Source organism: Chaetura pelagica, unplaced genomic scaffold (assembly GCF_000747805.2).
Source record: "Chaetura pelagica isolate M959 unplaced genomic scaffold, ChaPel_1.0 scaffold4, whole genome shotgun sequence".
NCBI classification, from domain to species: domain Eukaryota; kingdom Metazoa; phylum Chordata; class Aves; order Apodiformes; family Apodidae; genus Chaetura; species Chaetura pelagica.
The window spans coordinates 598,829-625,845 of NW_009952882.1; the positions used below are offsets into that span (position 1 = coordinate 598,829).

Genomic DNA, 27,017 nt, shown 5'->3' on the forward strand with positions numbered 1-27,017 from the left:
GGGAGGCAGCCGGTTTCCGGTAACGGCGGCGGGACGCGGTGCTGGATGAGAAGGCGGCGGCAGCAACCTCCTCGTTAGCCGGGGCCGGGCTCTTTCTGCTGCTGGATGCTGGTTTCTTTGTCGTCAGGCCCGCTAGAAAAATGACAGAGTATAAACTGGTGGTGGTGGGAGCTGGTGGCGTGGGCAAGAGCGCCTTGACGATACAGCTCATTCAGAATCACTTCGTGGATGAGTATGACCCGACAATAGAGGTAAACGATTTCGCCTTGCCCTTTGTGTGAGGAGGGGTTTGTCGGCAATAATGGAAGCTGTTTGCTTTGGGGCGGTCGCCACGAAAACGTAGAACGAGGCTTTATGTTTAAAAGAGCTCGGAGATAAGCTCAAAGGTGATGGTCAGCATGAGCTTGGTATGGGAGAGGAAATTGCTGTGCTGCTTGATCTGCCTGGTGCCTCTGCTGCTGTAAAAAAGCAACAATTTGGATCCATCCAAGTACGGTTTCAATTGGCACGTTTTGTTGGAGGGTTTGGACGCATGTCCTTAGGATCTTGGTGATAAAGTATTTGCCAAACTCACTTGAAGGTACTTGGCAGAACTCTCTGCACTCAGCCCTTTAAATGTGACTTTCTTTTTTTGATATCAAGAAGGAAAATCCGTAGTTCTGATATGTATGTGTCAAGCTTGCTTAGCTCTCATCAGTACCTGTTGTTAGGGTCTCTTTCACACAGTGAGAAACGTGTTCTGCAGTGCTACAGTGAATGAGGCAAAATTTTATATATATATTTTTTTTCCTCTTTGTTAAACAGATAAGTGTGTGTTTCTAGATCTAGAAAAAATGTTACAAGATAGCTGCTGTAGTGGATTCTTGGAAATACATGGCACAGTTCCTCAAAATACTGTATTGAAGCTTTACGAGTTGCAATGTTTTAAAGATTTTTAATAGGCAAGTAATCTGCCTTTTAAAGACAAGAAAAATACTTGTGTTGTCTGAAATCTCCTGTGGATCATTGGATTTAATAACCTCAGCCCATATAAAAAGGAGAAATGACACTATAATTTGCCCAACATTTTTATTCTCCCAACGTGAAGCTCTGTAACTTATGATTTCATTTATATGTTTATGTAATGAGGCGCTTCCAGGCTCACTTGAAGGAATCACAAGAGTTGAGATTTAGGCTTAAAATGGTGACTTGAAAAAGGGCTTTGTAATTTTCAGGTAGACCTAAGCAGAAGGAGCCAGTGCCCTGAGATGGTGGGAAGCTTGTCTTACTGTCAGCCTTGTATTTTGCTGGTGTGCCCCAGAGGGAGATGTGTTGGCTTGACTTTGAGTTTACCTTAATGTGCCTGTGTGTCTTCTCTGTCTGTTGCATGGCCCAGGTACCCTCATGTGTGCTTGTAGATTTTGTGAATAGACCTATGGAGAGATAAAAAAGTGACTTGCACTAGGAGAGCAGGTCTTTCAAGTGCTAAGATGTAGAATCTTAAAACAACAACCACCCAAAATGTGCTTAAAAAGCAGAGGAGACACAAAGCTCGTTGAGAGGAACATGCAGAACTGATTTTTACTTTTTCCTGCCAAAGGAACTTTGGGATGTTGGTCTTTTTAACACTTGTTCACAATCATCTGGGTTTCTTTTAGTTTAGAGGTATGTTTACACATTGGTGGAGGTTCTATGCTAGAAGTGTTACATAAAGCCAGAACTTTGTAATCAGTTTGGGAGCACAAAATCTAAATGCCAATATTCCTAAATTGCTTGAGGCTATTTGCTAATCAACAAGTTGAGTATTTTTAGGATAACCAAATACATTTTAATGTAAAATAATAGAAAGAAAATACAGTTCCTTAGAAAGAGAACTTAAAAGCCCAGAACTGTGGCTTTTAATTCATTAGAGTGCAGGAGGACTGTAGCACTGTGTCTTGGTCCAGAAAAAGTATGTTCTTCAGCAAGAAACCTCTGACCTGAAAGGGCTTTTATCAGCATCAACAACTCTTCTGCAACTCCTATAGGTTATTTTCTGAGCTCTACTGTTTTTGTCTTGTAAAATCTGAGACCTTTAGGATGGAGGCTGTACCTTCTGATAATGTGATAAATCACCTTGTGTGCTCGCAGTACTATAGAATAATAATGTATGTGCTAAAGAAATAACTCGGTTATTATAAGAGTGGTCTGTAATTCGAAGTGGCAGAATGGGCTTGTAATTGGATTTAAAGGCTTCAGTCCTTGCCTGCACAGAATCCCGTTCAGTTGAGAAGAGTTGCTTGATTGTGCTTCCTGTGTAGATGCATTTGTAGTGGTAGGGGCTGATCAAAGAACAATAGCTGTAGAATGTTTTTATGCAGTACAAGGAAATAAGGCTAAAGTTGCTTTGACTGGTAAATAGTTAACAGTTAAGTCAGTTCGGTAGTGTCATTACTATTGTTTCTCACTTATTACCGTTTCTTTCATTGCCATAAAGCTTTGCCAAAATCCTGATTTTTGCCTTGCAGATAAATAATCAAGCTAAATATTTTGGAGAAGACAGAGGAGAGTTTGCTGTTTGTTATCTATAGTGGATTCTCTTAACTACACACTTAATTGAATAATTTTGAATTTCTTCTGTGATCAATAAAATGAAACTCAACACTTCTAAAATTCTCATGTTGTGAAGATGAAAAAAAATGCTAGTTACTTAATCACAGATGCATTTACAGTGTTAATGTTGTTGCTGTTCTCAGTGGGATAGACTTAATGATTCAACAAAACCTTGTTTGGAAAATGTCAAGTTTCATGGCCTGCCTAAGGATTTTATCTACTTAAATCTGAGGGTAACAGATGACAGGGACCAGGGGGAGGAATTAAAATGGGCGTGTGTTTGGGTGGCTACTATTATTCAAATATATGTACTTCGTGTGGGTTTCCCAATTTCCTATCATATTTGATGTGGATGTCCAAGCACAGGTTTATATCCAAGAAATTTTAAGTGCTTTTTAAGCTTTATGTGCACTAACCCTTATAAAATCTGGCCTAATTCACAGTAGGACTAGTGCCCTCTGCTGGTCCAGGTTTGTTAAATCTTCTTGTGTGATAACATTTTATTTTTTTTTAAAAGCTTCAGCATGTTTTAGTGCTAAATATATGTCCTCTTTTAATTGTCCTAGAGAAAGAGCAGCCTTCCTACCTGCCTGTCAGAGGTTTTTCAATTGGATTAGCAAAATCCCTTGACTTATTTAGGAATACTGATCTTTTAAGTATATGTTCTTAAATGATCTCTGCACTTCTGAAACTTCCACCAATATATAGTCTTAGTAGCTGTGATATTTTAATATTAAATCACTGGTATAGTCGATTTTTACAAAATTATTGCTGCTTATTTAGATAGGATTTATTAAGCAGTGGATTTGGTTTTGGTTTTAAGAAAAATTCCATATGTAGCGTATAGCTGAGATTTCCTATCGCATTTTTTTTCAGTCTTGTGAACAGATGGAATTATTACTCCTTTAGTGTAATTTGTGCTAATTTTTATGGCTTGTGAAAGACAAATAAAAGTGGGTTAAGTGATTTATGAAATTAAAACTTTTTGCTGGAGATATGCTGAGTCCATATGCCGGGGAAAAACTGCAAATTCATACTTGGAGTCAGGTATTACTTTGAAATTAAATTTGCGTTTTGTTTGTACTTGGTGGCCTTTTACTGGGTGTTTCTTCATTGCATTCATTGCTGGCAATCTTCCAACGTGCAGTAGAGCTACTGGATTTTTATAAATTACAAAATTTATAGATTAGAAAGTTGTTTTTTCGTTGCTGAAGGAGAATATGACCATTTGGGTTCTGCAGCTGCATTTTGAAGCAGAAGTGCCACAAGTGCTGTAACGGCATGGCTTTTTATTTTTTAGTCCATTGTACGTTTTGTTGTGCAGGACTTGATAATTTTTACAGTATGGTAACACCCAAGATAAAAGTTGTTTATTTCAGTGTGTTTACACTGGTGTTTGCCATGATGGGGGTGGAGGTCCCAGTAGCCTGGTAGTTTTTTTTAACGTGGTGCTTCAGTTTTCTTTCTCACAGTGACAAATGTGATTTCAGGCTTGATGTGTTATGGGGGTTGGTGGGGAAGGTGTAAGAGCAAAGTGGTTATTACTTCAGCAGCTTGGAAGGAAATAAAAAGATTGAATTTTCTCTCCCACATCTCTTTTCTTGCTTTCCACCTGAAACCCCATTTCTAATTAGTGACAGAATTTTTTGCTGGGCAAAACAAATACAGTCTCCAAGTGTTCCTTCTTGTACTTGTGCTGTGTTTTATGCTGGCCCATCTTTGCTACTACTGCGAACGTGGTAGGCGTGCTACAGCCAGCATTGCTTAAAAGTGATGTTCTTTTCTCTTAAATGATTTCTTTGATGAAAATTACACAAAGCTTTTGTTTAGAGCTCAGTTGGGAGGAATTTCTTTTCCTTTGAAGTGCTAAGGTGTGAAGGAATAATACAGGCTTTTCAAGAACTGGTTTTCATATTTTTAAACAAGCAGTCAAATTGCAAGAAGAGAAAATGAAGGCTTTGTAAATAGGCCTAGTACAATGCTAGAACTTCTGCTAGTGAACTACTTGATCACTGTGAACTGTGATCAAGGTATCACAGGACATGGCAGATCTGCTATTGAATTTAAGTTAATTGGAATAATGATCCTTTGAGGGTTTTTTGGTGTGGTGTTTTTTTTTCCTTTAAGCGATTAAATATAGTAGTATTAACACATTGGAGCTTGTGTATTTGTCTCAGCTATATCAATATTTAAACATGGCTTGCATACTTCTTAAGTAAGTTACCTACTTCTTACTTGAATGCTGAATTTGCATGTCTGTGAAAGAAATATTCCCAAAATTATGTTGGAAGTAAATCGTTATCTTTAAGGTAAACAGTCAATATTGTTTTAGCCAATACTGTTAAATGTCATGCAGGAACAAGATAAATGTGAGATAACACATTTTGTTTACTTCAAGGTACTGATTCTATACAATTATCTCCTCCTTGGTTTTTAGCATGAGCAGCAAGAAAGAAAAGAGCCTTTTGTAAAAATACAAATAGATAAAAAATGCACAGGAGTAGTGTACTGTGCCTTAAAATGGGTATGAAGAAGAGAAGGTAATTCTGAATTCATCTTGAAGTTGGCTAGAATTACAGCTTTAATTCCTTAATTCCTTTCCCAGAAGCTTATGTTCACTTCTGTATAGTGTTAAAAAGAAACAACAGCAATATTGTGTTAATCTCCAGCTAAAGGATCTGAAAGATAATACCTAGATTTTGTGTGTATACCTTTTATTTGTTGCACTAATCTCCAGCTAAAAAGAGAATCTGAAAAGGATCTGAAAGATAATACCAAGATTTTGTGTGTATACCTTTTATTTGTTGCAAGTAGTGCTTACTGAGAGTAATTAATAGCACTCCTCAGTGACCTATTTTTAAAGCTTATTGTTTTATTTTGAATATATAGATGTTAATAGAAAATAGAGTTATTGGGCAAGTAATGCTTATGTTCTTATTGCTAAAACTATGTGGTCATAGGAGCCTAGCACCAAAGAGAGCTGTAACTAGGCATTAATGTCTAGTTGCTTGGGTCTTTTTACAGATTTTAGTCACTTGAATCATCGACCTGAAAACTTTGAATTGATAGCATTGGAATAATTTGTTCCTACATCTCTATGAACCCATCAGGGCTTTTGTATGACTGTGTTTGTCTGTCTTAGCAAAAGCTTGAACTTCCAATATATCAATTTAATTTAGTTGACTTCATGACATATACCATTATATGAACCTGCATAGTCATACAAAACAGATTTTGTGTCCAAAGCACTGAGGGTTTTGTTTTATATTTCATCTCCTTTTAAGTGGCATAGGTTTTTGGAGTTGTCTTACTCTTGAACCCTTTCTGTTTTTTTATTTTCTACATTGTTCTGGCACAATGTTTTCATAAACATCCACAGAATGAAGGTCAAATTTTTATTTAAAAAAAAAAGCTAAATTAAGTAAGCTTAAACAAAGTCAAACCTTTTAAAATCAGGATTGCAAGTTTCTTCAATTTTTCTGTTAATAGGGACAGAGAGGAGATGCTTTTGATCTGGATCCAATTTGTACTTTTTGTCCTTTTGTGCAACATAAGAACACTGTCCTCTGTGTGTGTGTGCCTGCACGTGTACTGTTGCTCACTGAAGATTCAGAGTACAGAGAAACACGTGTCCTTTCAGTGCTCTTTCTAGTTCAGAATTACTGTATACATGTAAATACGGGGCACTGTTTTCCTACTGTCATTTGCCCATCTGTAAAGTTGGATTTTAATTCTAAAGTGTTTCCAGTCATGAGTAGTAAACAACTTCAATCTCCAGAGTTACTGGTGTTTGAAATTTTAACTTGTTTGTGTTTAACCAAGGTTTATGTTTTGTTGTTTTTTTCTTAGGATTCCTACAGGAAGCAAGTAGTAATAGATGGAGAAACCTGTCTCTTGGATATTCTTGATACAGCAGGTCAAGAAGAATACAGTGCAATGAGGGACCAATACATGAGAACAGGGGAAGGCTTCCTATGTGTATTTGCTATAAACAATACGAAGTCTTTTGAAGATATTCACCATTATAGGTGTGTATATTGAAAGATAATTGACTAACTCCTGTATTAGGTGGGTAGGTTGTTTGCTCTTCCACTAGATAACAGAATGGTCTTTTATGAAGTAGCATCTAAGGGGAAATTTGCAAATTAGCAACACTGCAACTTATTTTTCCATTTGTAAACCTGTGATTTTAGGTAATCTGAAAATCTCCTCCCTTGTTGGCAAGTTAGGCAGACAAAATGTCTTCCATTATAAACTAATGTGATTTAGTATTTCTGCCTGTTTATAATGAAGGCTTATCTAGAGGTAAACTCAGCCTATTACATAAAGAAAACTGTCTGTTGAGATGGAAAAACTTAGGCAATTCAAATGGTACAGACAGTAATGTGAATTGTTAACTTTTATTCTGGGAGTGTAAGCAACCTTAAGAAGTATGGGGTAGAAGAGTGGACAGTGATGGATTAAGAACTGGCTACACAATAGAGCCCCAAAGAGTTGATCATCATTGATCAGCAGATCAATGGTGCAGAGTCCAGCTGGAGACCTGTAACTAGTGGAGTCCCTCAGGAATCAGTGCTGGGTCCAGTCCTGTTCAACATCTTCATCAACAACTGGGGGGATTGGCTGACACACCTAAAAGGCTGTGTGGCCATTCAGTGAGACCTGGACAGACTGGAGAGCTGGGCAAAGAGGAACCTAATGAGGTTCAACAAGAATAAGGGTAGAGTCCTGCACCTGGGAAGGAAAAACAACATGCACCAGTACTGGTTAGGAGCTGACCTGCTAGAGAGCAGCTCTGTAGAGAAGGACCTTGGAGTCCTGGTGGACAACAGCCATGTCCCTGGTGGGACAGCCATGTGACCTTGCGGCCAAGGAGGCCAGTGGTATCCTGGGGTGCATTAAGAAGTGCCCAGCAGGTCGAGGGAGGTTCTTGTCCCCCTCTACTCTGCCCTAGGAGACCCCACCTGGAGTGTTGTGTCCAGTTCTGGGCTCCCCAGTTCGAGAGGGACACGTATTTACTTGAGAGAGTCTAACAGAGGGCTAGAAGGATAAAGAAGGGACTGAAACACCTGTCTTACGAGGAAAGGCTGAGAGATCTGGGGCTGCTCAGTTTTGAGAAGAGAAGACTGAGGGGATCTTACTAACATGTATAAGTATCTGAAGGGTGGATGTGAAGAAGGAGGGGGCCAGTCTCTTTTCAGTCGTGCCCTGTGATAGGATGAGGGGCAGTGGATCCAAGCTAGAGTGCAGGAAGTTCCACCTCAACATGAGGAAGAACTTCTTTAAGGGTTGCAGAGCACTGGAGCAGGCTCATGAGGGAGGTTGTCCTACTCTGGCACAGGGATTGGACTCAATGATCTCCAGAGGTCCCTTCCAACCCCTAACATTCTGTGGTGGAGGGGAAATACCTGAGCTCCAGGATGACTGCTAAAAAACACCTGGTTATTAGTTTCAAAACATGCTCTCTTTGTCAGCTGCACTACTACAGAAATAGTAGCAATCTCTGGTGATTACTATACCAGATAATTCATAAATTAGTAGCTTACTATTATAGTGATTTCTCCTTGGATATTCTTTTAGAAGGCAATGCAGATTCCACCACAGATCACTGAGTTTAGCAGCATCAGTTCAAGATTAGTCCTAAACAGATAATGTTAAGCTAGTCATAGGCATTTATAATGCTGTCAGATCTATGTTGCTGTATGGTGGAGAGATGTTTTTCTACCACTATTACCCACAAACCCAACATTTACTCATAAACTGAAGTTGCACATTTTCATTACAAATAGAAGTTACGTTTCCTTCATTTAAGGTGGGATACCCTGACAGTTCAAGGTAATTGAAGTCAGGAGGTGGTTCTGCCCTTGTCACATAGCTTCATTTTCTCCTGTATGCCAGCAAATCAGCTCATTTGGTTGTGCAGTGTGCTGATGTGAGTAGCTAAACAGGTAGATAAGATACCGGTCTACACAGTAGACCGTGTAGACACAGTAAGTCTACTGGCTTATCTCCCTGGAGCAGCTGCAGGTTTAGGGGAGTATTGCTGCAAATGAAAGGGACAAAATCACTGTGTACTAACCCAAGGGGACATCAGTGTTGAGAATGTAGGCACTTCTTTCAGCACTGTTTCTTGTTTTATATCTAGTTTCAGATAGCCAGCCTTTGTATAAATTCTGTTCTGTACAAAATTTTCTAACTCAGTGTATTGGTACTGGTGATTTCTTAAAAAAAATAAGCAGTTTAGAGTTAGCACAGCAGGGATCTATATTGAAAAACCCTGTGTCTATTGCTTTCAGAAAAAAACCCTGTAAACTTCTCTTTGTTATCTAACCAGATTATTACAAACGGGTTGTGGAGGAAGAAGGGACAAAGGTAAAATAGAAGTTGACGTAAGGGGGAAAAGGAGCATTCAGGTTTTGATATAGAATACTTCCTTCCTGAAGGGAGAGTTGCAGGTTTGAGTAAGATGGCTGCCTCAATTTATTTCAAAGAATCTTGTGAGTTGAGTGCTGGAGTTTCTACTTAGCAGTCACACACCTGTGGATGGCCTTGCAGACTGAAGCTAAATGCTTACAAATAAATAATAGTGACTATGTTAGTTAAGGAACATAGTGCTGGATTATTTGAGAAGGCAAAAGTAATTATATTAATGATTTCTATTTGAGATTCTTGACAACTACATCTAACTAGTATTTCCAGATACTTTGTAACTAGTGTTTGAAAGGCCTCCCTCACCTGCTCTGTGTAGAGAACCAGACCAGCAGTCTTCAAGGTTTTAAAACCTGTCTAAATGGAGAGTTTGTAATGCTGCCTTTAATTAAAAAAAAAAAACACAACACAAAACAAACAAACAAACAACCCAAAATAAAACCCCAAGCCAAACAAAAATCAATACAACAGGCACAGCACTTTTGACTGTGTTTTATCTTAGCAAATGAATATTATGAGTAGTGAGTATGAGAGAGAAGTGGGAAGATTTATACCAGAGCTGCTTAGGCTTCTGGCATTAGCTGTTAAAAACATAACAAACTAACTAAAAGTAGATAGTGTAATGACATAAATATCTATAATAGTTAGCAAAATGTCAGCCTCATTATTAAAAAAAATAAGATTATGAACTTGATGGCAGGATTGGTCAGTTTATTTTTTGATAGTGTATGTGCAGTAGATTTAACATAAAGAAAGATGTTGGAATCTGTTGAGTCAGTTTTGTTTCGTTGTTTTAAAAGCTTCCATATAAACTATTAATATTAACACCTGTTAAAGAAAATCTGTCTTTTTCTTTTCAGGGAACAAATAAAGAGAGTTAAAGACTCTGAAGATGTTCCAATGGTGCTAGTAGGAAACAAATGTGATTTGCCTTCCAGAACAGTAGATACAAAACAAGCTCAGGATTTAGCAAGAAGTTACGGAATTCCTTTCATTGAAACATCAGCAAAGACAAGACAGGTAAAGCTCAAAAATTGCCAGACAAAAATGCAGAACTCTTATCTGAATGATCGTGTTAATTATTCTAGGCATTGACAATTGCTTAGTCATATCAATAGATACATTTCTCTAGAGTAGAAATTCTTGTGGTGTCTCTTCTTTCTGTCAACTCACTGACAACTGGCGATTGTTTATTAATGAGTGATTCACTTTGGTTGCACAAACTCCAAGAATGAGAGCTGGGTTGCTGTTCCTTTCCACTGTCAGGTGGTTGCAGCATTCCTGACATTGTGATAGATTTTGATAGAATAAAACGCACTTCTTACGTGGAAGTGAAATATTTTTTTTCCTAAGCAAAAGGATTAAGCAGGCAAACAGCTCAATAGTTTATTCTGTTTTAAGCCTTTTCATTAATAACAAAAGGAATTTTTCTTCAAGATTCAGTATTAGGGGGACATGCTTGATATACTGGCTAAGCAGTTGGCCGTAAGTCTCTTGAAATTACTGGATTAATTCCTTGTGTAAACGGATACTCTTAAGATTTTAGAGCTTATTGTTGGTTTATTGTACCCCCCTGGTATGGGTGAAAGAAGCAGCCATTAGGGTCCTCTCAGTGCTTCTCCCAGGGTTTGCTGGGTCAAAGGTACACAGGTCCACAAAGGTACATCTGTGCATTCTGGAGATGAGCTGCACAGATAGAGATGAACCTGGAACTGTATGTCTGCAAGAAAGCACAGGTTTTGAAAAATGCTAGTTTTATTTCTTCCAAGAGTTTAAGGCTTACTCTCAATACGAATTAGATGAGGCCAGAGTGGCCAAATAACTCATACTCTCTGCATAATCAAAGTGTTACATGCAAGTTATGACTCAGGATTTAGGTGTTGCAGAAGGAAGCAAGTAAGATCGTAATACTGCGGTTTGAGTAACTGCTCAGTGTAACTGCTGGATAGATTCAGCTGCATCACTTGGCAGAGTTTTTTTGGCATAAGAAATTAATATTTTATTAGTGCAAAATTGCTGCACCCATCTGAGTTTGACAAGTTGAGACCTGGACTAATTAGTAAAACTTTACAGAGAAATCAAAGGAATGCTAGCAGAGAACATTTCTGTCAGGTAGAATTAAAAAAAACCAGAGCTACATTACTTTAATGGCTGAGAATAAATTAGGCCACAAGAGTGTGCTGAAAAATGTGGCATGTACGTCGACTGAATAATCACAGTGTTATTGTTTGGAAAGTCCTGTATTAGTGGCTGTCATTGAGATACTAAGACAAAAAAGGAACAACTCTGAAATGACACTTGGGGTTTGAAATAACAGAAGTTTTGTATCAACATCTAGATTTTACTTTGTTCAGCCTGTTTTATAGAGTGTCAGGCTTCATTGAGGAAAGAACTCCTTTTCAATAGCTGCTTTTATTAAATAAAAGTATGTTGATGATGTATTTTAAAGATTTCTTCTCCCACCCTACCTGCAGTTTACTCCTACAAGCAGACCCACCTTGGCCAACCAATACAGAATTGCATGCCCAAGGATCACCACTCCAGTTCTATAATCTTCATTAATGCAAAGTAGTATCAGCTTTTTTATCTTTCAGACTTTTAAGAGGTGTGCCAGAGGCTTGCACTGGTTTCATAGGACAATAGATCAATCATATGTGAACTGTCATTCTATAATTTGACTGCTCTTATCTGTGACTTTATATTTCTGGAGGTGCCAGCTGAAATGTTATAGCAGGGATCTGACTGTTGGCTTTTGTTTTTCAAAGCTGAGCTTTACACCCTCTTACAGATAAGAAGTGCCTAAAGGTGTCTTGTGGATTTTAAAATAAAGATGCCAGATAGACTCTTTTGAGAATGTTGGCTTCCAAAAGCTGGAAACACTAGCTGTGGTTGCTGATTTTTTCACAGTGCTGTTCATAATGTGTTATGAAACTGTTTCATAAGAGGCTGTGTTAAGAACATATTTTTGAGAAAAAGAGGGAATTGGAGGAAGAACCTGATCTTTGATTACAGCAAGATAATCTAAATATTAACACATGTATTTGTGTATGTATGTGTGTATACATATACATTTACATACTACAATTTTTCAGTCATACTGTCACATAGACTTTTTATATATACACCTTCCAAAGTAAGTTTTCAAATTAGGGGATTCAAACATGGGCATGTGGCCCATGGGCTACATTTGGTAGAATTCAGTCCTTGTCTAAAATTTAATTTAAAAAAATCTGGCCCTCTCTGGGTGGTGTTCTGGTAGCTTCTGGAGTCTGTAGAAAGTCTGACATGAATAATTAGAAGTAGGAACCTTCTTTTCTGTATACCTCCCACCACGTCAGCCCTTCCCTGTGTCCCACTTCTGCTTGAGCTCAGAAGGAACCAGAAAAGTTTCTGGGGAAGGAAATGGGGGAAATGGAAATGAAAACGAGTTGTCCATGTATTCTGTTTTGATTGCCAAGACATGTTGTATGCTCATGCAGAATGATACTTCATTTCCAACTAAATCAGCTTTTAAGATTTAAAAAAATTCACTGACAGGGGCAAATATAGTAAAGAGAAAAACACTGAAATGAAGTGCAGAAATAAGTTGTTGCAGAAGTTAGTGTATTTGCTTTTATTTGGTTCCGACTAGCAAGGAAGATATAAACTTTACCTTAGTACAAAAAGGTGGTGTTTTAAACCAAATGTTGTTGTGAATTTTCATACAAACGATTGAGTTAATCAGAGAAACATTTCCTTAGTGGACCCTGCATCTTGGGTATAAGGCTACAGGTTATTCATTTTCTAAATTAGACCACTGACTAAAATGAATATCATGTATCTTCACAATCCTTATGTAGAAGAGTATGAATTTCTTGGGTTTATTTTAATAGCTGTTTTCACTTATTTATGTTTGGCACAAGCTTTAAATTAAAATTTATCCCTGTTCACATGAGCATACTGCTCCCAATATTATCAATAGTGACAATGAGAGATGAAAGGCAAACTTGATTTCTCCCCACCAAGGCTGCATCCTGTATTCTTCACTGAGCTTCCATTTGCTGGTGAGTTACACAAGGAAAAGCTGTAAGGCTGTACCCCAAATGTGGTTTGACTGTAGCATTTTGTTTTCCTTGGAATACTTCAACTGTCCTGCTAGTTTTGAATTCAAAGGAAAAGCAGATACATGGGCATTATTGTAAACATAGTAAAGGATTCCCTAAAGTGTTAGGTCTTGTTGAGAATATATATTTAAACACTTTTCAAGTGTTTAATGAAGGAGTTGACCTAAATCATAAGGATGCTGTTAAAAAAGCATTATAGCTGAAATACTGTCTGAGGTATAATTGGTTAGGCCCCAAACTTGTGACAAAAGTAAGTTGAGAACCTGTGGCTGGTCTGATGAAGTAATCAGTGCAGTATTTACAGAACTTAATTCCTGCATCTCAGTTAAGAGTCATGAATAACTGATGACTTAATAGTTTGCTTGAACCAACTTTCTATTTTTCTTAGGCATTTGTCATATCTGTTTAATGATACTGTACGTGTTTCACTCCAAGCCATTTTTAATGCCCTTCACGTGTACAGGTTCCCTTTTAAAACTTTGTTTTCCATTAGTTGAAACTTTGTCAGACTTTACAATATGGCTTCAGTTTTTTCATGTCACTTGTTTGTTGTAAGATAAAACTTTACACAAAAAGCTCAGTCCTTCCCCAAAACAAGGCCCAAGGAAAAAAAAACCACAACAATTTGACAAGGTCGAAACAAATTCTGGCATCCAGATTGTGTGCTGAGTGACTGCAGGATGCTGAGAAAACGTTTGTTATTTAACTGACATAAATAGGTACAAGCTAAAAAACGGATATGTGTGCACAGTAGGTGAAATTCAGGTAGGACAGTTGCAGTTAAGTCTCTTCTTAACTTGGAAGTGATTACCTCTGTAACTTGAATGATTTTTTGCAGTATTTAAAATGAATTTACTGATGTATGTCTGGTATTTAACCATCATAAGATAATAACATGATAAGCTTAACAGCTCCTTCCTCCCTAAACTAGTGAAGGTTGTACATGTAGTGGAGTTGTAGTAACTGTTTGCAGACAGTCCTTTGAAGTATTTCATATGTTTAAGAGACAACAAAAAATTAGCCTTAACCTGTAAGCTCCATGTTACATGAGCTAGTGGATTTTTGCAGGCTTTTATATTCTCTGATATTTGCTAAGCTGATTTACAACTACAAAGTTTTGTATTGGGAGTGTTTTTATGCAAGTGAGTAGCATTCTTTTTCTCATGTCCTCCTGAATAATTTTCATTTTATTTATCTAACAGTTGGGTTTAGGAGGCCAACTCTGATAAAGCATATAGAGGTGGACAGGGAACACTTTTCAGATGTCAAGGCTAACTTCCATTAATTTCCTTTAAGCGCTGTTTATAGAAGCAGAATGTGAAAATTCCTGTTTGTACTTTGATCTGTATTTGAAAGTGTCTTTCTTTGTACACAGTCATATTTTAAATTGAATGTTTAGCTGCCTCGTAGGAGTCAAAAACATCTTGAAAACATAGCCTCAAGGTCATAGGTTCTTTGGGCTGTTTAGATTTTTGAAGTTCTTAATATTTGCCAAAGTATATTTTTGCTTCCAGTTCTAACAGCTGAAAGAACTGGTTAATCATATTTTAAGTATATGGTCCATGCTTAGTTAAGGAAAAGATACTGAAGAATCTTAAAACAAAATGGTATTAAAACGACTTCTTAAGTTTGTAAGACGGGCACCTGGCTCTTTAAAATGTCACCTTGTGCTAGTTAAATTAGCAAACGTGTTTCTGTACAGATGTTCTTTCAGAATAATTTCTTTCAACAGGACTCATAAGGCTGTTCTTGGTGGTGGCAGTATTAGCAATTTCTTTTCTCACTCTGCCTGTGTCTTTTCCTCTCTCTGCATTGCTAAAGCAAATTACAGCTCATATTGGTGATGGGAAAGTTGGCAATAAACATTGACTGAACAATTGTTATCTAATTATTCACGTGCCAGCTACATAATCAAATTACATATTTCTACTGTGAAACAGTAGATTTGCAAAATGTTGATTCTTTTACAGCCTGTGCTTCGGCACGTAGCAGCTGATCAATGTTTGCTATTTCCTCTTCAGGAATAAACTTCCATTTCTTCCAGGAAAACATGAAAGTATGAGCTTTACTTGGTTTTTGCTGGTGTTTAGTGGCTTCCCTTTATAATTTGCAAACTCTCAGACCTGGAATGTAAGACTTGTCACCTCGTCCATGCTTCATCCTAGGACTATAATCCAAGAAATAAATCAAATTAATTAACCTGTAAGTTCAAGTGACTATAGTTCAGAAGAACCTTCAGATAAGCAGCAGTATGTTAAAGAGTCTTCAGTGTGATAGCCTATGGCACAGTTCATGCAAAAAGACCCATGAACTGCAGCAGTAACTGTTAGCTATTTTTGTTCTTAGGTGCATAAAAGCGTGATGAGTTGGGGAGATAATTTATGGAAAATCTGCCAAGTACAAGCCCAGATAGTGTGTTTGGGTAGCAATAAAGTTTTGAGGCTTTAAGGGTTAGACTGTCTTCCACAATCATCAATCTGCTCTGTTTTTATCATTCAAATGAGTTTGTATTAAATTAACAATATGTTAATATGCATCAGTTATTCAAATAATGAGTTTGCATTAAATTAACAATATGTTAATATGCATCAGTTGACAGGATGGAGGACAGAAGTAATGAGATTGACAGTAGGGCAGAGGAGGGGTTTGCTCTTGTTTAAAAACTGCAGCTAAACAATTTGCATCTTGTTTGAACAGCAGCCTCACAGATTTATCCATTTTTTTTAAAGTTTATGCACAGATACAATCTGTTTAAAATAAAATCTCTTATCACTTAAAGCTGGTGTGGTACCATTTTATCTTGCATGTGCTTAAAGAGATCTTCAGTCCTCATACTTTTTTTAAGTGTTTATTGTATCATCATCTGCAAGTAGTCTAAACACAGAGATACAAAAAGGCAGGGTGTGAGACTGGAGAAGTAAAATGCAGTTCTGTGTCATCCCTGGAGTATTGGAAGAGGTCTCCTCAGTGTGAGAGAAACTTGAGCAGCAAAACCTCCCAAGCTGTTCGCACTTAGTTGTTATTATGGGACCCTTGTGGTTGGTTGCCCAAGCCTGGCCCAGGGAGAGCAGATGATGTGTGCCTTGTACACTCTTAGGAGCCAAGCTCTTAAAGGTGATAATAATTACCTTGTTGCTATTTCTGCATCGAAGAGTAACTTCTATAATTTCAGTAACTAATTACTTATTGTACTGAAATGTACCCTGAAATATAATAAACTTAATGTGTTTCTTAAAAGCACTTTGCCATGACTTAAATATCTAATAGCATACTGCTTGCTCTGTAGCATCAATGGCTGTAAAAACAATGTTGCCCAAGATTTAGTATTCCTAGAATATTTTTTTGGTAGCCTCTTAGGAAATTACCTGTTCAAACTTTATCTATGCTTTGTTAGTTTGTTCCACAGATTTTTTGTAAAGAAAGTACACCTTATATGAAGAACAGAATATAAATGATCTTACTTTTCTTTGCCTACCCAAACAGTAACAGGTTTTCGCTTTGGCTAAGAAGTGAAAATAGGTGGTTAACTGTGTGTGTTTGTGTACCCACTGGTTACCACTCTAATCAGGTTTTGTACCTGCTAAATAGACCATGCCCACAAAGATGTGTGAAAAGATTAGTAACACAAGCAGTATTATTTTCAGTATGATATGTAATGGAAGAAAATAATTCTTATTCTCTTTGTCCAAGTGTTGCCCTCCACAGGAAAAAAGGAGGGCTCGAAACAGATATTCACAGTAACTGGTAGTCAGTACATTCCCTAAGTGTGTCTCTTTTGCTCCCCACTCACCAAGAAGTATTTATCCAGCAGGAAATGTGCAAGCCCAGCTTTTTAAATATATAAATGGAGATACGTACACTTCTCCAAGTAAAGCTCATAATTTCAGTGGTTTTGTTGTGTTTTGGGTTTTTTTTTCCCTGCCATGGGTGTCCCAATATGTCACGATTGTTAATGAAGCAGTTTTAAAGGAGTTGTGTTTTGCAATGCAGAGAGTGGAGGATGCTTTTTATACATTGGTGCGAGAGATTCGACAGTACAGAGTGAAAAAAATCAGCAAAGAAGAAAAGACTCCAGGGTGCGTGAAAATTAAAAAATGCCTTGTAATGTAACAGGGTAAGTTTTGTAATGTAACAGGATAAGTGTAACAAATCACTTGCCAAATAAAAATGATTGACAGTGTCTTGCAAATCAGACATTTAATGGTTAATCGATGACATGATTTAAGATATAAAACCAATCAGATGTCAGTATAGTAGTCCTGGATAATATTCCTAGCCAACATGCAAGTACTATGGATTTGCTGTTTCATGTTTCTTTTTATAAATGGATTAACAGGAAACCTTTACTGAATGTTGAGTTCTTAATGGGTGAAATGGAGACCTAGTCTTGAGTGTGAAGAACTTAAGAGGACAAAGTTTTATTACACCTACATTGCAGATACTATTGAAGTGAGCATTGATTGAATCTTCAGGCTGATGAACTGAGGGGAGAGGATCATAATATTTATATTTAGTCCTTCTCAGATGCAGAAACAAGAAGTTCCTAATCCTGTAAAGCAGCATTTGGCTAAGTACTGGCACCCAGGATTTCTTAATTCTCAGGGCTTTCCTTCTGCTATGCCATTTTGACCTTGTTTTCCCTCAGCTTAAAAAAAAATTACCCTTACCATTTCCAGAACATATATTAGTTTTCTTTTTTTTTTTTTGCCAACTATAGTGCCATGAGTGATCCAGATGGTAAGGATTCACTTTTTTGAGAGCCTTTACAAGAAGGGGGGGGGAAGCAATAGTGAAGTAGAACTGAAGGGGGGGAAATCGTCAACATCAAAAAAAGCCCCCATTTCTCACAAAATCCTTTTTTTATCTGTATACTCCACTGTAAGAAAACAAGGAGGGAGAAGGAAGGTGAAACTGTGATATGGAGGAAGTGCTAGTCTTAAATTTCCAGTGCTTTTTTAACAAACCCTCAGAATACCTCTTTGCATCTATTACTATCCAATTAATTCTTTGTCTCTTACTGCAGCAGTTAACTGTTACTCTGTACCAGAGTAACAACTAGAGTAGCTTGTTATTCCTTATATATTGGCCCAAGAGGAAGATGACCTGGAATTTCCTAGTGTATGAAAGACAAACTGTTCACTTTTCAGAGTGGTTTTTTTCATACTTCAAAACACCTTGCAGAGAGGTAGTGGAATTTAACTTGTATCCTAAAGAGACTGTCACAACTCTAGGAATATTCCTTTCAATAAGGGAGTTTTATTCCTCTTTCCAGGGGAGGGAGGAGAAACTTTGTTTCATATCTCTTTTTACTAGATCTGCTCAGGCTTATTTTATTCTAGGCTTTTTAGTGATGAGTGAATGCTCTGAGATAATTCTTTACATGTTTCCTTAAAAAAAATATACCTTGTGATACTGTTTGTATCAAAGGTTTCCTTTGCAGGAAACTGGAAACTTCAGTTAGGAAGCTCCCAAATATCAATAAATAGATGCCATCAAAAGACTTCATTTTAGTCTTTTCTAGTTATCAAAACAAATCCAGCAGCTGCTTGGCAGGACAACTTTTGATGAGATCAAAATTAATTAAATGGTTTAAGCCCACTTTCTGAAGCCTTATGAAAACCACCTTTGCTGGTTCCTGCTGTCTTAGTGATATAGCCATACCTCTAGGTGGAATTTCTTTTTGTATACAGGGACTTTAAAGATTCTGAATTATCTCTGATTTTCCTTTCTGTGGACTTTCTTGAGAGGAGAACAGGATGGTAGGAATTAGAAATGGTTTCCATTATTTTTTCAGTGGAAGCATCTTTTCAGATCCTTTTTTTTTTTTTTTTTTAGCTAAGTAAACATGTGTTTTATTTTTACCAGTTTCTTACTTTCCTTCTGCCTATGTCCACAGGTTTTTGTGGGGTTTGTTTTTGGTTTGTTTTTCCCAGATGGAAGAAATCACTTTTCAACGATGGATGTTGTTGGGTTTTGTTTGGTTGGTTTTTATCCCCCCCCTCATACCCTATTTGAAAATGTCTTGGATGTAGGACTCTAGAACTTCAGGAGTGTCTGCTCAGGAGAGGAAATACTTGTCTTTATACTCTGTTGGTATAATATATAGTACTGATAGTCATTTCAGCAACTTTGTATTTAGGAGGTTGATCTGGAGAAAGCATATTCCAAAATTATAGTGGTACAGTTGCAGCTCAGTATTGATTCTAATGGAATAAGAAAACCGACATTTAAAACGGTCTGGTTTGTATTGCCCTCCCATTAAGAAAGAAGGTATATATTATTTCAGTCTAATGCATGGTAGATAGCTCAGAAGAGTAGCACCTAATGATGTGAGCCTTTCAGCCGGGATTTTAGACTCAATTATAACAGTTTGTAATGATACAGAGTAGTTACTTTTCTTTTTCGTCTGTGAATAATCAAAGTTGATTGTTAAGTATTTCCCTGCCTCTTGGAATATTCAGTTTATCTTAGAATCATAGAATGATTAAGGTTGGAAAAGACTTTCCAATGCCTCACCACTCCTTCTGTGAAGAAATTTTTCCTAATATCCAATCTAAACCTCCCCTGGTGCAACTTGACCCCATTTCCTCTTGTCCTGTCACTAGGGAGAAGAGGCCAACACCCACCTCCCTGCAGCCTCCTCTCAGGTAGTTGTAGAGCAATGAGGTCTCCCCTCAGCCTCCTCGACTCCAGGCTAAACAGCCCCAGCCCCCTCATCCTCTCCTCAGAAGACCTGTTCTCCAGACTCCTCATCAGCCTCGTTGCCCTTCTCTGCACCCTCTCCAGCACCTCAGTGTCCTTCCTATGCTGTGATGCCCAGACCTGCACACAGTGCTCGAGGTGCAGGCTCACCAAGGCTGAGTAGAAGGGCAAGATCACCTCCCTGGTTCTGCTGGTCACACTATTCCTGATGCAGGCCAGGATGGTGTTGGCCTTCTTGGCCACCTGGGCACACTGCTGGCTCATGTTCAACATGAGCTGGCTCAATCAGCACCCCCAGGTCCCTCTTTGCTGGGCAGTTCTCCAGCCACTCCTCCCCAAGCCTGTGGTGCTGCTGGGGGTTGTTGTGGCTGAAGTGCAGGACCCAACATTTAGCCTTTTTGAAACTCATGCAGTTGGCTTTGGCCCATGGATCAAGCCTGTCCAGATCCTTCTGCAGAGCCTTCCTACCCTCAAGCAGATCAACACTCCTACCCAATTTGGTGTTATCTGCAAACTTACTGAGGGTGCACTCAATCCCCTCATCCAAGTCATCAATAAAGATGTCAAACAGGAGCAGCCCCAGCACTGAGATCTGGGGAACACCACTCGTGACTGGTCACCAACTGGATTGTCACAACTCTTTGGACCCAGCCATCCAACCAGTTTTTTATCCAGCAAAGCATAAGGTAGACAACATCCCCATCCCTTCCCTTCTCCAATAAGCAGGTCACCCTGTCGTAGAAGGAGATGATGTTAGTCAGACGGGACCTGCCTGCCCTTCATGAATCCATGCTGACTGTGCCTGATCACCTGGTTGTTCTGCATGTACCACGTCATGGTGCTCAGGATGATCTGCTCCATCAGCTTCCCTGGTACTGAAGTCAGACTAACAGGCCTGTGATTTCCCAGATCATCCTTCTGTCGCTTCTTATATATGGGGGTTGTATTGGCAGATTTCCAATCTGCTGGTCAGCCAGGAGTGCTGTTAAAAGATGGAAAATGTCTTGTTGAGCACCCCTCAACCTCTTGGGTGCATCCAATCCAGCCCCATAGATTTATGCAGATCTGTATTGTAGAGCAGGTCACTGACCATCTCCTCCTGGATTGTGGGTGGGTCATTCTCCTCCTGGTCCCTGTCCCCTAGTTTAGAGAGTTGGAGTCCTGCAGGATAACTTTGTTCAAGACTGAGGCAAGTAAGTCATTAAGCACCTCAGCCTTTTCCTCATCCTACATCCCTTTGTTTCCTCCTGCTTTTAATAGGGGATGGAGGGTCTTCTTGCTGCTTATGGAATGCTGTCTTAGTTATATTAATCTTGTACAAGATACTTGAAAGGTGACTATCCAAATTACCATGAACTGCTTGTGCTTTCCAAGAAGTTAATTCCTTTAGTTGTTAGACAAACAGCAGAAAACATATTTGGCTTTGTTTGTAATTTCTGACTAGCTACAAGAAATTTCTACAACTCAGTGTAAAGTTCTCAAAAGATCCCTTCTTGAAAGCATTGAAAAGTTTATTTAGTGCATAAATTAGGCATATAGATGATGTTATTCAGATTGAGATGGGTTAATATTACAATTTTTAATTACAATAGTTCTAGATTTGAATTTAAAAAAATTCTAGTTTCTCAGTATTCTTCCATAGTACTACAGAGGTGCACAAATATTTTCTCTTCCTCGTGACTAATACAAGTGTGTATGTATATATTAAAAAAAATATAAACACTCTTTTCAATAATTTAAATATCATTTAGGGGTCTATTTTTGAGGATGGGATATTAAAGAATTCCCAGTTCCTTATGAATTTAGGGTTTCTTATTGATAGCCACGTTAGCTGCCAAGTCTCATGCATGCTTCTAGCCATGCAACTACTTGTGTATGGTCATGGGACCTTGTGGAGTTCCAAAGAAAAGTTGTAGCCAGAAGCAGATTGTCTCTGATTTTTTCTGTTCCCTTTTGTAGTTGCCCTTTGGAAAATCAAGTGCCAGGAGCACACTCTGTCGATGCACCTTAATTGAGGCAGTGTGGTATAGTTCTGAGCATGCACTATGATTTTTTTTTTAATTTCTAGTCCTGAGCTTGGATTTAAGGCCCTCATTCAGTGCATTTTTTGCTGACCAAAAGGTTGTACACAATAATTCCCTTATTAGAGGGAGGAAGGTCAGCTGCATGGAGCCCTTTCTTACTGAAAGAAGTCACCAGAAAGGTTGGCCACCTTTGATCTGACAGTATTGATGCCTTTAGGAACCTTCTGTAAGCAAAGTATCTACTACTTTACGTTTAAAATTGAATTCACAGACTAAAAAAAGTGAAAGACCTCTGTTTATCTTGAGTTCTCCAGTTCTAATTCACAGATTATTTCTAAATTATTCATTCTAAATGTAGATTTGTGTGTAATGCTATAATCATTACCTGAATTTAAGAGGAATTGTGGCAGGACCAAACTACCAAATGCACAATTAATAATTTTAAAGGCTTGATCTATAAAGCTGTAAATGCAAGGGTAAAAGCTTACCTATTTACCTACCTAATTACCTAGTATTTTGCAACATGCACTGTATGTCAATTACCTAGTATTTTGCAACATGCACTGTATTTAAAAGATTATCACCTTACTAGGTAGAATAAAGATTTCAGCCTTAATTGTGAAGTCGTGCTTAAAGGCCCTGAATATTCCTGTTTAGTGTAAAGGCCAAGGATATTACTTTGTACAAGTTATGTTTTCTGTATTTATTTAAAAGACAGTTTAATGATGGAAGGTCGTTTGATGACAAGTTGCAATTTTTGAGTGTGTCTCATTTGAAGATACCACTGAAAGCCAATGACTGTCCTCGTAATGAGTATTTTTCTAACATGTTAATGACAAGTGTGAAATACTAAGAGGCAGTTTTGTAAGGAAATATGAACAGTTTTGTAGAAGAACATTGTCCAGAGTTTTTCTTACACCATTTTTCTGTTCTAAGAATGAAACTATTCTACTGTCTGTTGTGATTAATGCTTGGTACTGTCCTCCTAGCTGGCTGGCTGAGATGAGAACTGCAGTAAATACACTTTGAACTGTCAGTACTTTTAGATAATTTCTCTACAGAAACACTGCTAGATATTCTGTCTGTGCATTAATACTGAAATTATAAGGAAAAAGGACTAGCTGTCTATAAAATAATGCTAAGTATTTCTGATTCGCAAGATACTCATGGGGGATATGACCTTTTCCAAAACTAAGGCTACTCTTGTATTAGGCAAGCTACCTCGATTTTCTATTGATCAATAGTACTTTAAAATGTAGAGCAAGTTATTTGCAAGTGTATTTTGTACATTACAAGACCTTGTTTAAGTGTGCTACTGGAATTGGGAGAGAGGATGCTAAGGACTTTGGTCAAACATCAGTTATTGTAAATGTTGTGTGAAGTTTGTGGGCGTTTAAAATACATTTATATGATATTGGGAGTGTTGATTTATGAGTGAAGCTAACACCTCCCTACTGTTTGGACTTCCCATATTACGTTTCATCACCATCTGGTGTTGAACTGAAACAGTAAAGAATTAGGTGATTTCTGGCTTTTTCTTGTTAAACTTTTTTCAGAGTTGACTTTCAGTTCTTTTACTGAAGTAGGCATACAGGAGTGAACAGAAACTGCTGGGTTTTACTGGCAGCTTGAAGGCAAACTGTAGCTGCCTGACAGTTGTGGGGCTCAATTCCTAGACCCAGTGCTGCAGTTGGCTGCTGTGACACATTAATATTATATAACTATTTCTCATCTCTGTAAAAGATTGCTTCATCTTCATTGTTTTATAACTATAACCTATTAAATATCAAGGCTAACTAACACCATGGGTACCTGATAGGCGTTTGGAGCAACCTGAAAGCTAGGAAATAGAAGAAATTGTCACATAAGTAGGTTGTTACAAAGTAACTGTATAACATTGTACTTGATAAGGATGCATAGCAGGCTTTTAGGTATGTTGGACTTCTCTGAGCACTTAATTTTTGTCAGTTATAGCTACCCTCCCTCCCCCAAAATGTAAAACTGCTCGGTGTGAAAAAACATTAGCTTTTTGTCTGAAGCTTAACTATTGTAACCATGAAGATTTTAAGTGACTGTACATGATATAGCACTGTAGAGACTGTTTCATGTGTCTTTGTATAACTTGAATAGTATGATTTATTAAATAATTTATCATTGGAACATGGATTGATTTGATTTGCGTATGTAAAGATTTATAAACTTGTGAAATGATTACTGCATCAGTTTGCCTCAGAAATGATCTGAATATGTGAATTATCATAACTATGTCTTGGTATTGAATTCTTACTACAAATAGTTGCATTTCCTTTATAAAGCTGTGTACAGATTATTAAGGCCAGAAGCAAAGCTAACTAATGCTTCAGCACTTTATTCTGTAGTAATAATATAGCTACAATCAAGCATGTGATATCAATAGTTTTCTAGTTTGAGGTGGGACGAGAAGGTGCCCTTTTTGAGATGGAGAAGAGGGCAGGATGCTAAATTACATTCCTTATGACATCACTAATGGAGTTGGACCTGTGGGATATCTGTGGGCAGCCCCTGAGCAGTAATCATCCACAGGCTGCTGTAAGCCCAGCCTGGGGAGCAGCTGAGGAAGAGGGCAGCCAGGTGCTGGCTGTTGCTAGCATCAAGGGTTCATTCAGTTTGTGGTGTCAGTGCTCCTCAGAACTCAGGAGAGGAACAGCCTCCAGCCAGGAGTAATTGTTCAAATGACAGCAGGCCCCTCTGCCGGCCCCTCTGCCCATGCACAGTAATGCAGGCAGACCTGTCCCTCTTACATGACAGGAGACAACTTGTAGTTCTCCTTCCATTTGAACATGTTTATCCCAGCACAGCCCTTCCCAAGAAACAGGAATGCTTGAGAGGACTGTTGCCCTGGCAATTCCTCCAACCCACAGTCTACTCAAGGGGGCACTGTAAAAGCCTCAGCAGGGAGAAGACTGTAAGCTCTCCTGGTAGGCAGCAAAACAGGCTGCTGATTGAACAGGCTTCACCTGATCAAGTCAGAGGAAAACAGGCTGTACCTAAGCAAGAATGTAAGTATGTTAACATGATCTTAACATGTGCATGTATGTATCTTTTCAGGGTGTTGATGATGCCTTCTATACATTAGTTCGAGAAATCAGAAAACACAAAGAGAAGATGAGCAAAGACGGTAAAAAGAAGAAAAAGAAGACAAAGACAAAGTGTATAATTATGTAAATACAATTTATCCTTATTCTTAAGAAGTACTTAAGTAATTTTTGTACATTACACTAAATTATTAGCATTTGTTTTAGTATTACTTTACTTTCTGCTTCATGATCCTGTTAGCTTTACCTGAATGCTTGTTTTAAATGACAGTGGAAACTTCATTCCTCTTAAAGTGCCAGTATTCTTTGACTGTTGGTTCTTGAACTAGCAATGCCTGTGAAAAAACAACAAAAAAAACAAAAACCCCACACATAAAAACCTGGGAACTGTCTTAGGATTCTTTGGTGCATGTACAGTTGCTAACTTCCTGTTTTTCATACTGATTCTGAACTTCTATTCTGTGTGCAAACTGAACAATGAAACGATGCTCTAACATCCCCTTTAATTTTTTGGTTTTTAAATCTGGTTGGGAAAAAGGAATAGTTAGCAAAAGAGACTTTCATTTCAGCCTTTTATTTTAGACTGCAATACAGAGACCAGAAGCCTTTATAGTCTTCCTGTAGATTTTGCTTCTAGGCATCTAGTCTTGTAGCATTTCAGATCAACTTTAATGAATGTAAAAGTAAAACTTCCACAAAAATTTTTTTCACTGCAATTTGTCACAGTCACTCCTTAAAGACTCTATTTTTTCTATTAAAAAAAAAAATAAATTAAAAAAAGACAACAATGCACATCTGGCAGTGGAAAAAGTAAAAGTTCTAATTAGGTTGATTTGCTATTGTTAATGCATTGCTTTAAGATCTTCACTAACCTTTTGTGTCTGAAGACCAAGGTGAAATCTTAGCTCTCCTGACCATCACTAGCAAATCTTCAAGTAACTTTGTTCAGTAGGTACAGGATTTCACCCTTAGAGTCTCCAGGAAATACTAGAAAGCCTTAACTGATAAGTTGATTCAAATTCTTAGGTAAATTGATACATGAATCCAGAATTTACCATAAGAATGAAATCAAGGAATCCTAAATTATAGAGTGACGTAAAACCGTTCTTTTTTCCCCCAAGAATGGGACTAGGTATTTCCAGATGCCCATTTTGTGCAAAATAGGGGAGGAATTTTAAATTCTAGTAACATCAAATGAGTTGATGGAATTTAGATGCTTCATGCAAAGAATTTGGAAATCCACTATGCCATAAAAATGGTGTGGAATTTGCACAAACTGTCAGCATGTGTGGAATGGTGTGGAATGGTGTGGAATTTGCACAAACTGTCAGCATAGAACATGGTTTCCAGAGTCGATGTTGTTTGTGTGATGTTTGTGAAGTATTAGTTTTGTTGCACAGATTAAATGCTTGGTGAGTGGCATTCCAGTGTCTGGACTGTCATGAAGCTAGATGAAGATTTTAATGTTGTCTTTCTCTGTGATTAAGTTCTCTTGTGATTTCACACTCCCCTCCTCTTTTTTATTCTTTCTTTTCTCCTGATTGGAATTAATGCAGAATTTTTGCAGCAGCTTTCTTTTTTTGGTACTGCAGTAGTCTAGTTACTCTGCACTAAAGTAAGAGCCAGTAATTCCAGTGTTGCCAGCTCCTGTTGTCTTACTGTAAATGTCACACTGATGGTTTCATTAGAGCCTGGGTTCCTGAAGGGACACTTCTTCATGGTCCCTAACTCAGCTGCAGAGTAAAATTTGAAAGTGTCACTCTGGTGTACCCAGTAAAATAAAAGACATTGGAGTAGGATAGTTCAGGATACTGGAAGGTTTGGAACAGGGAATAGCAGCATTGCCCTAACCTAAGGTACACCTTCAAAAACATTAGGTGGAAATTTTACATAGTAGTTTTCATATACCTGCCTAACTTGGACCATTTGTACAATGTCAAGGTGCAACTGCATGAGAAACATGTTCTTTTGCTTCTGCCAAAAAATGCCCTCAGTGACTCTGTTAGGTGAAGAGCTGCAAAGCTAGCAGGGGAACTGTCTGGATTGCTGTGTGTTCTTTGTCAATGTGGCTGAGAGAAACAATGCCTTTCCCTGCCTGCCTTCCTCAGTCCCCA

The 27,017-nt window shown here is 38.0% G+C and overlaps 1 protein-coding gene across 2 annotated transcripts; it reads left to right on the forward strand.

Moving 5' to 3' along the window:
• Position 1: 1 nt before the first annotated feature.
• Positions 2 to 25,674, forward strand: KRAS (Kirsten rat sarcoma viral oncogene homolog). 2 transcript variants are annotated; one of them, XM_009995417.1, is made up of 6 exons: positions 2 to 251; positions 6,421 to 6,599; positions 9,861 to 10,020; positions 17,094 to 17,209; position 20,329; positions 24,917 to 25,033. In XM_009995417.1, exons 1-6 carry the CDS (start codon positions 141 to 143, stop codon positions 25,031 to 25,033), a joined length of 684 nt encoding a protein of 227 aa, XP_009993719.1. In that variant the 5' UTR covers positions 2 to 140. The 2 variants fall into 2 exon arrangements, with proteins under 2 accessions (XP_009993719.1, XP_009993720.1); XM_009995418.1 differs by lacking the exons at positions 17,094 to 17,209; position 20,329 and having other exon boundaries at positions 24,917 to 25,674.
• Positions 25,675 to 27,017: the final 1,343 nt, after the last annotated feature.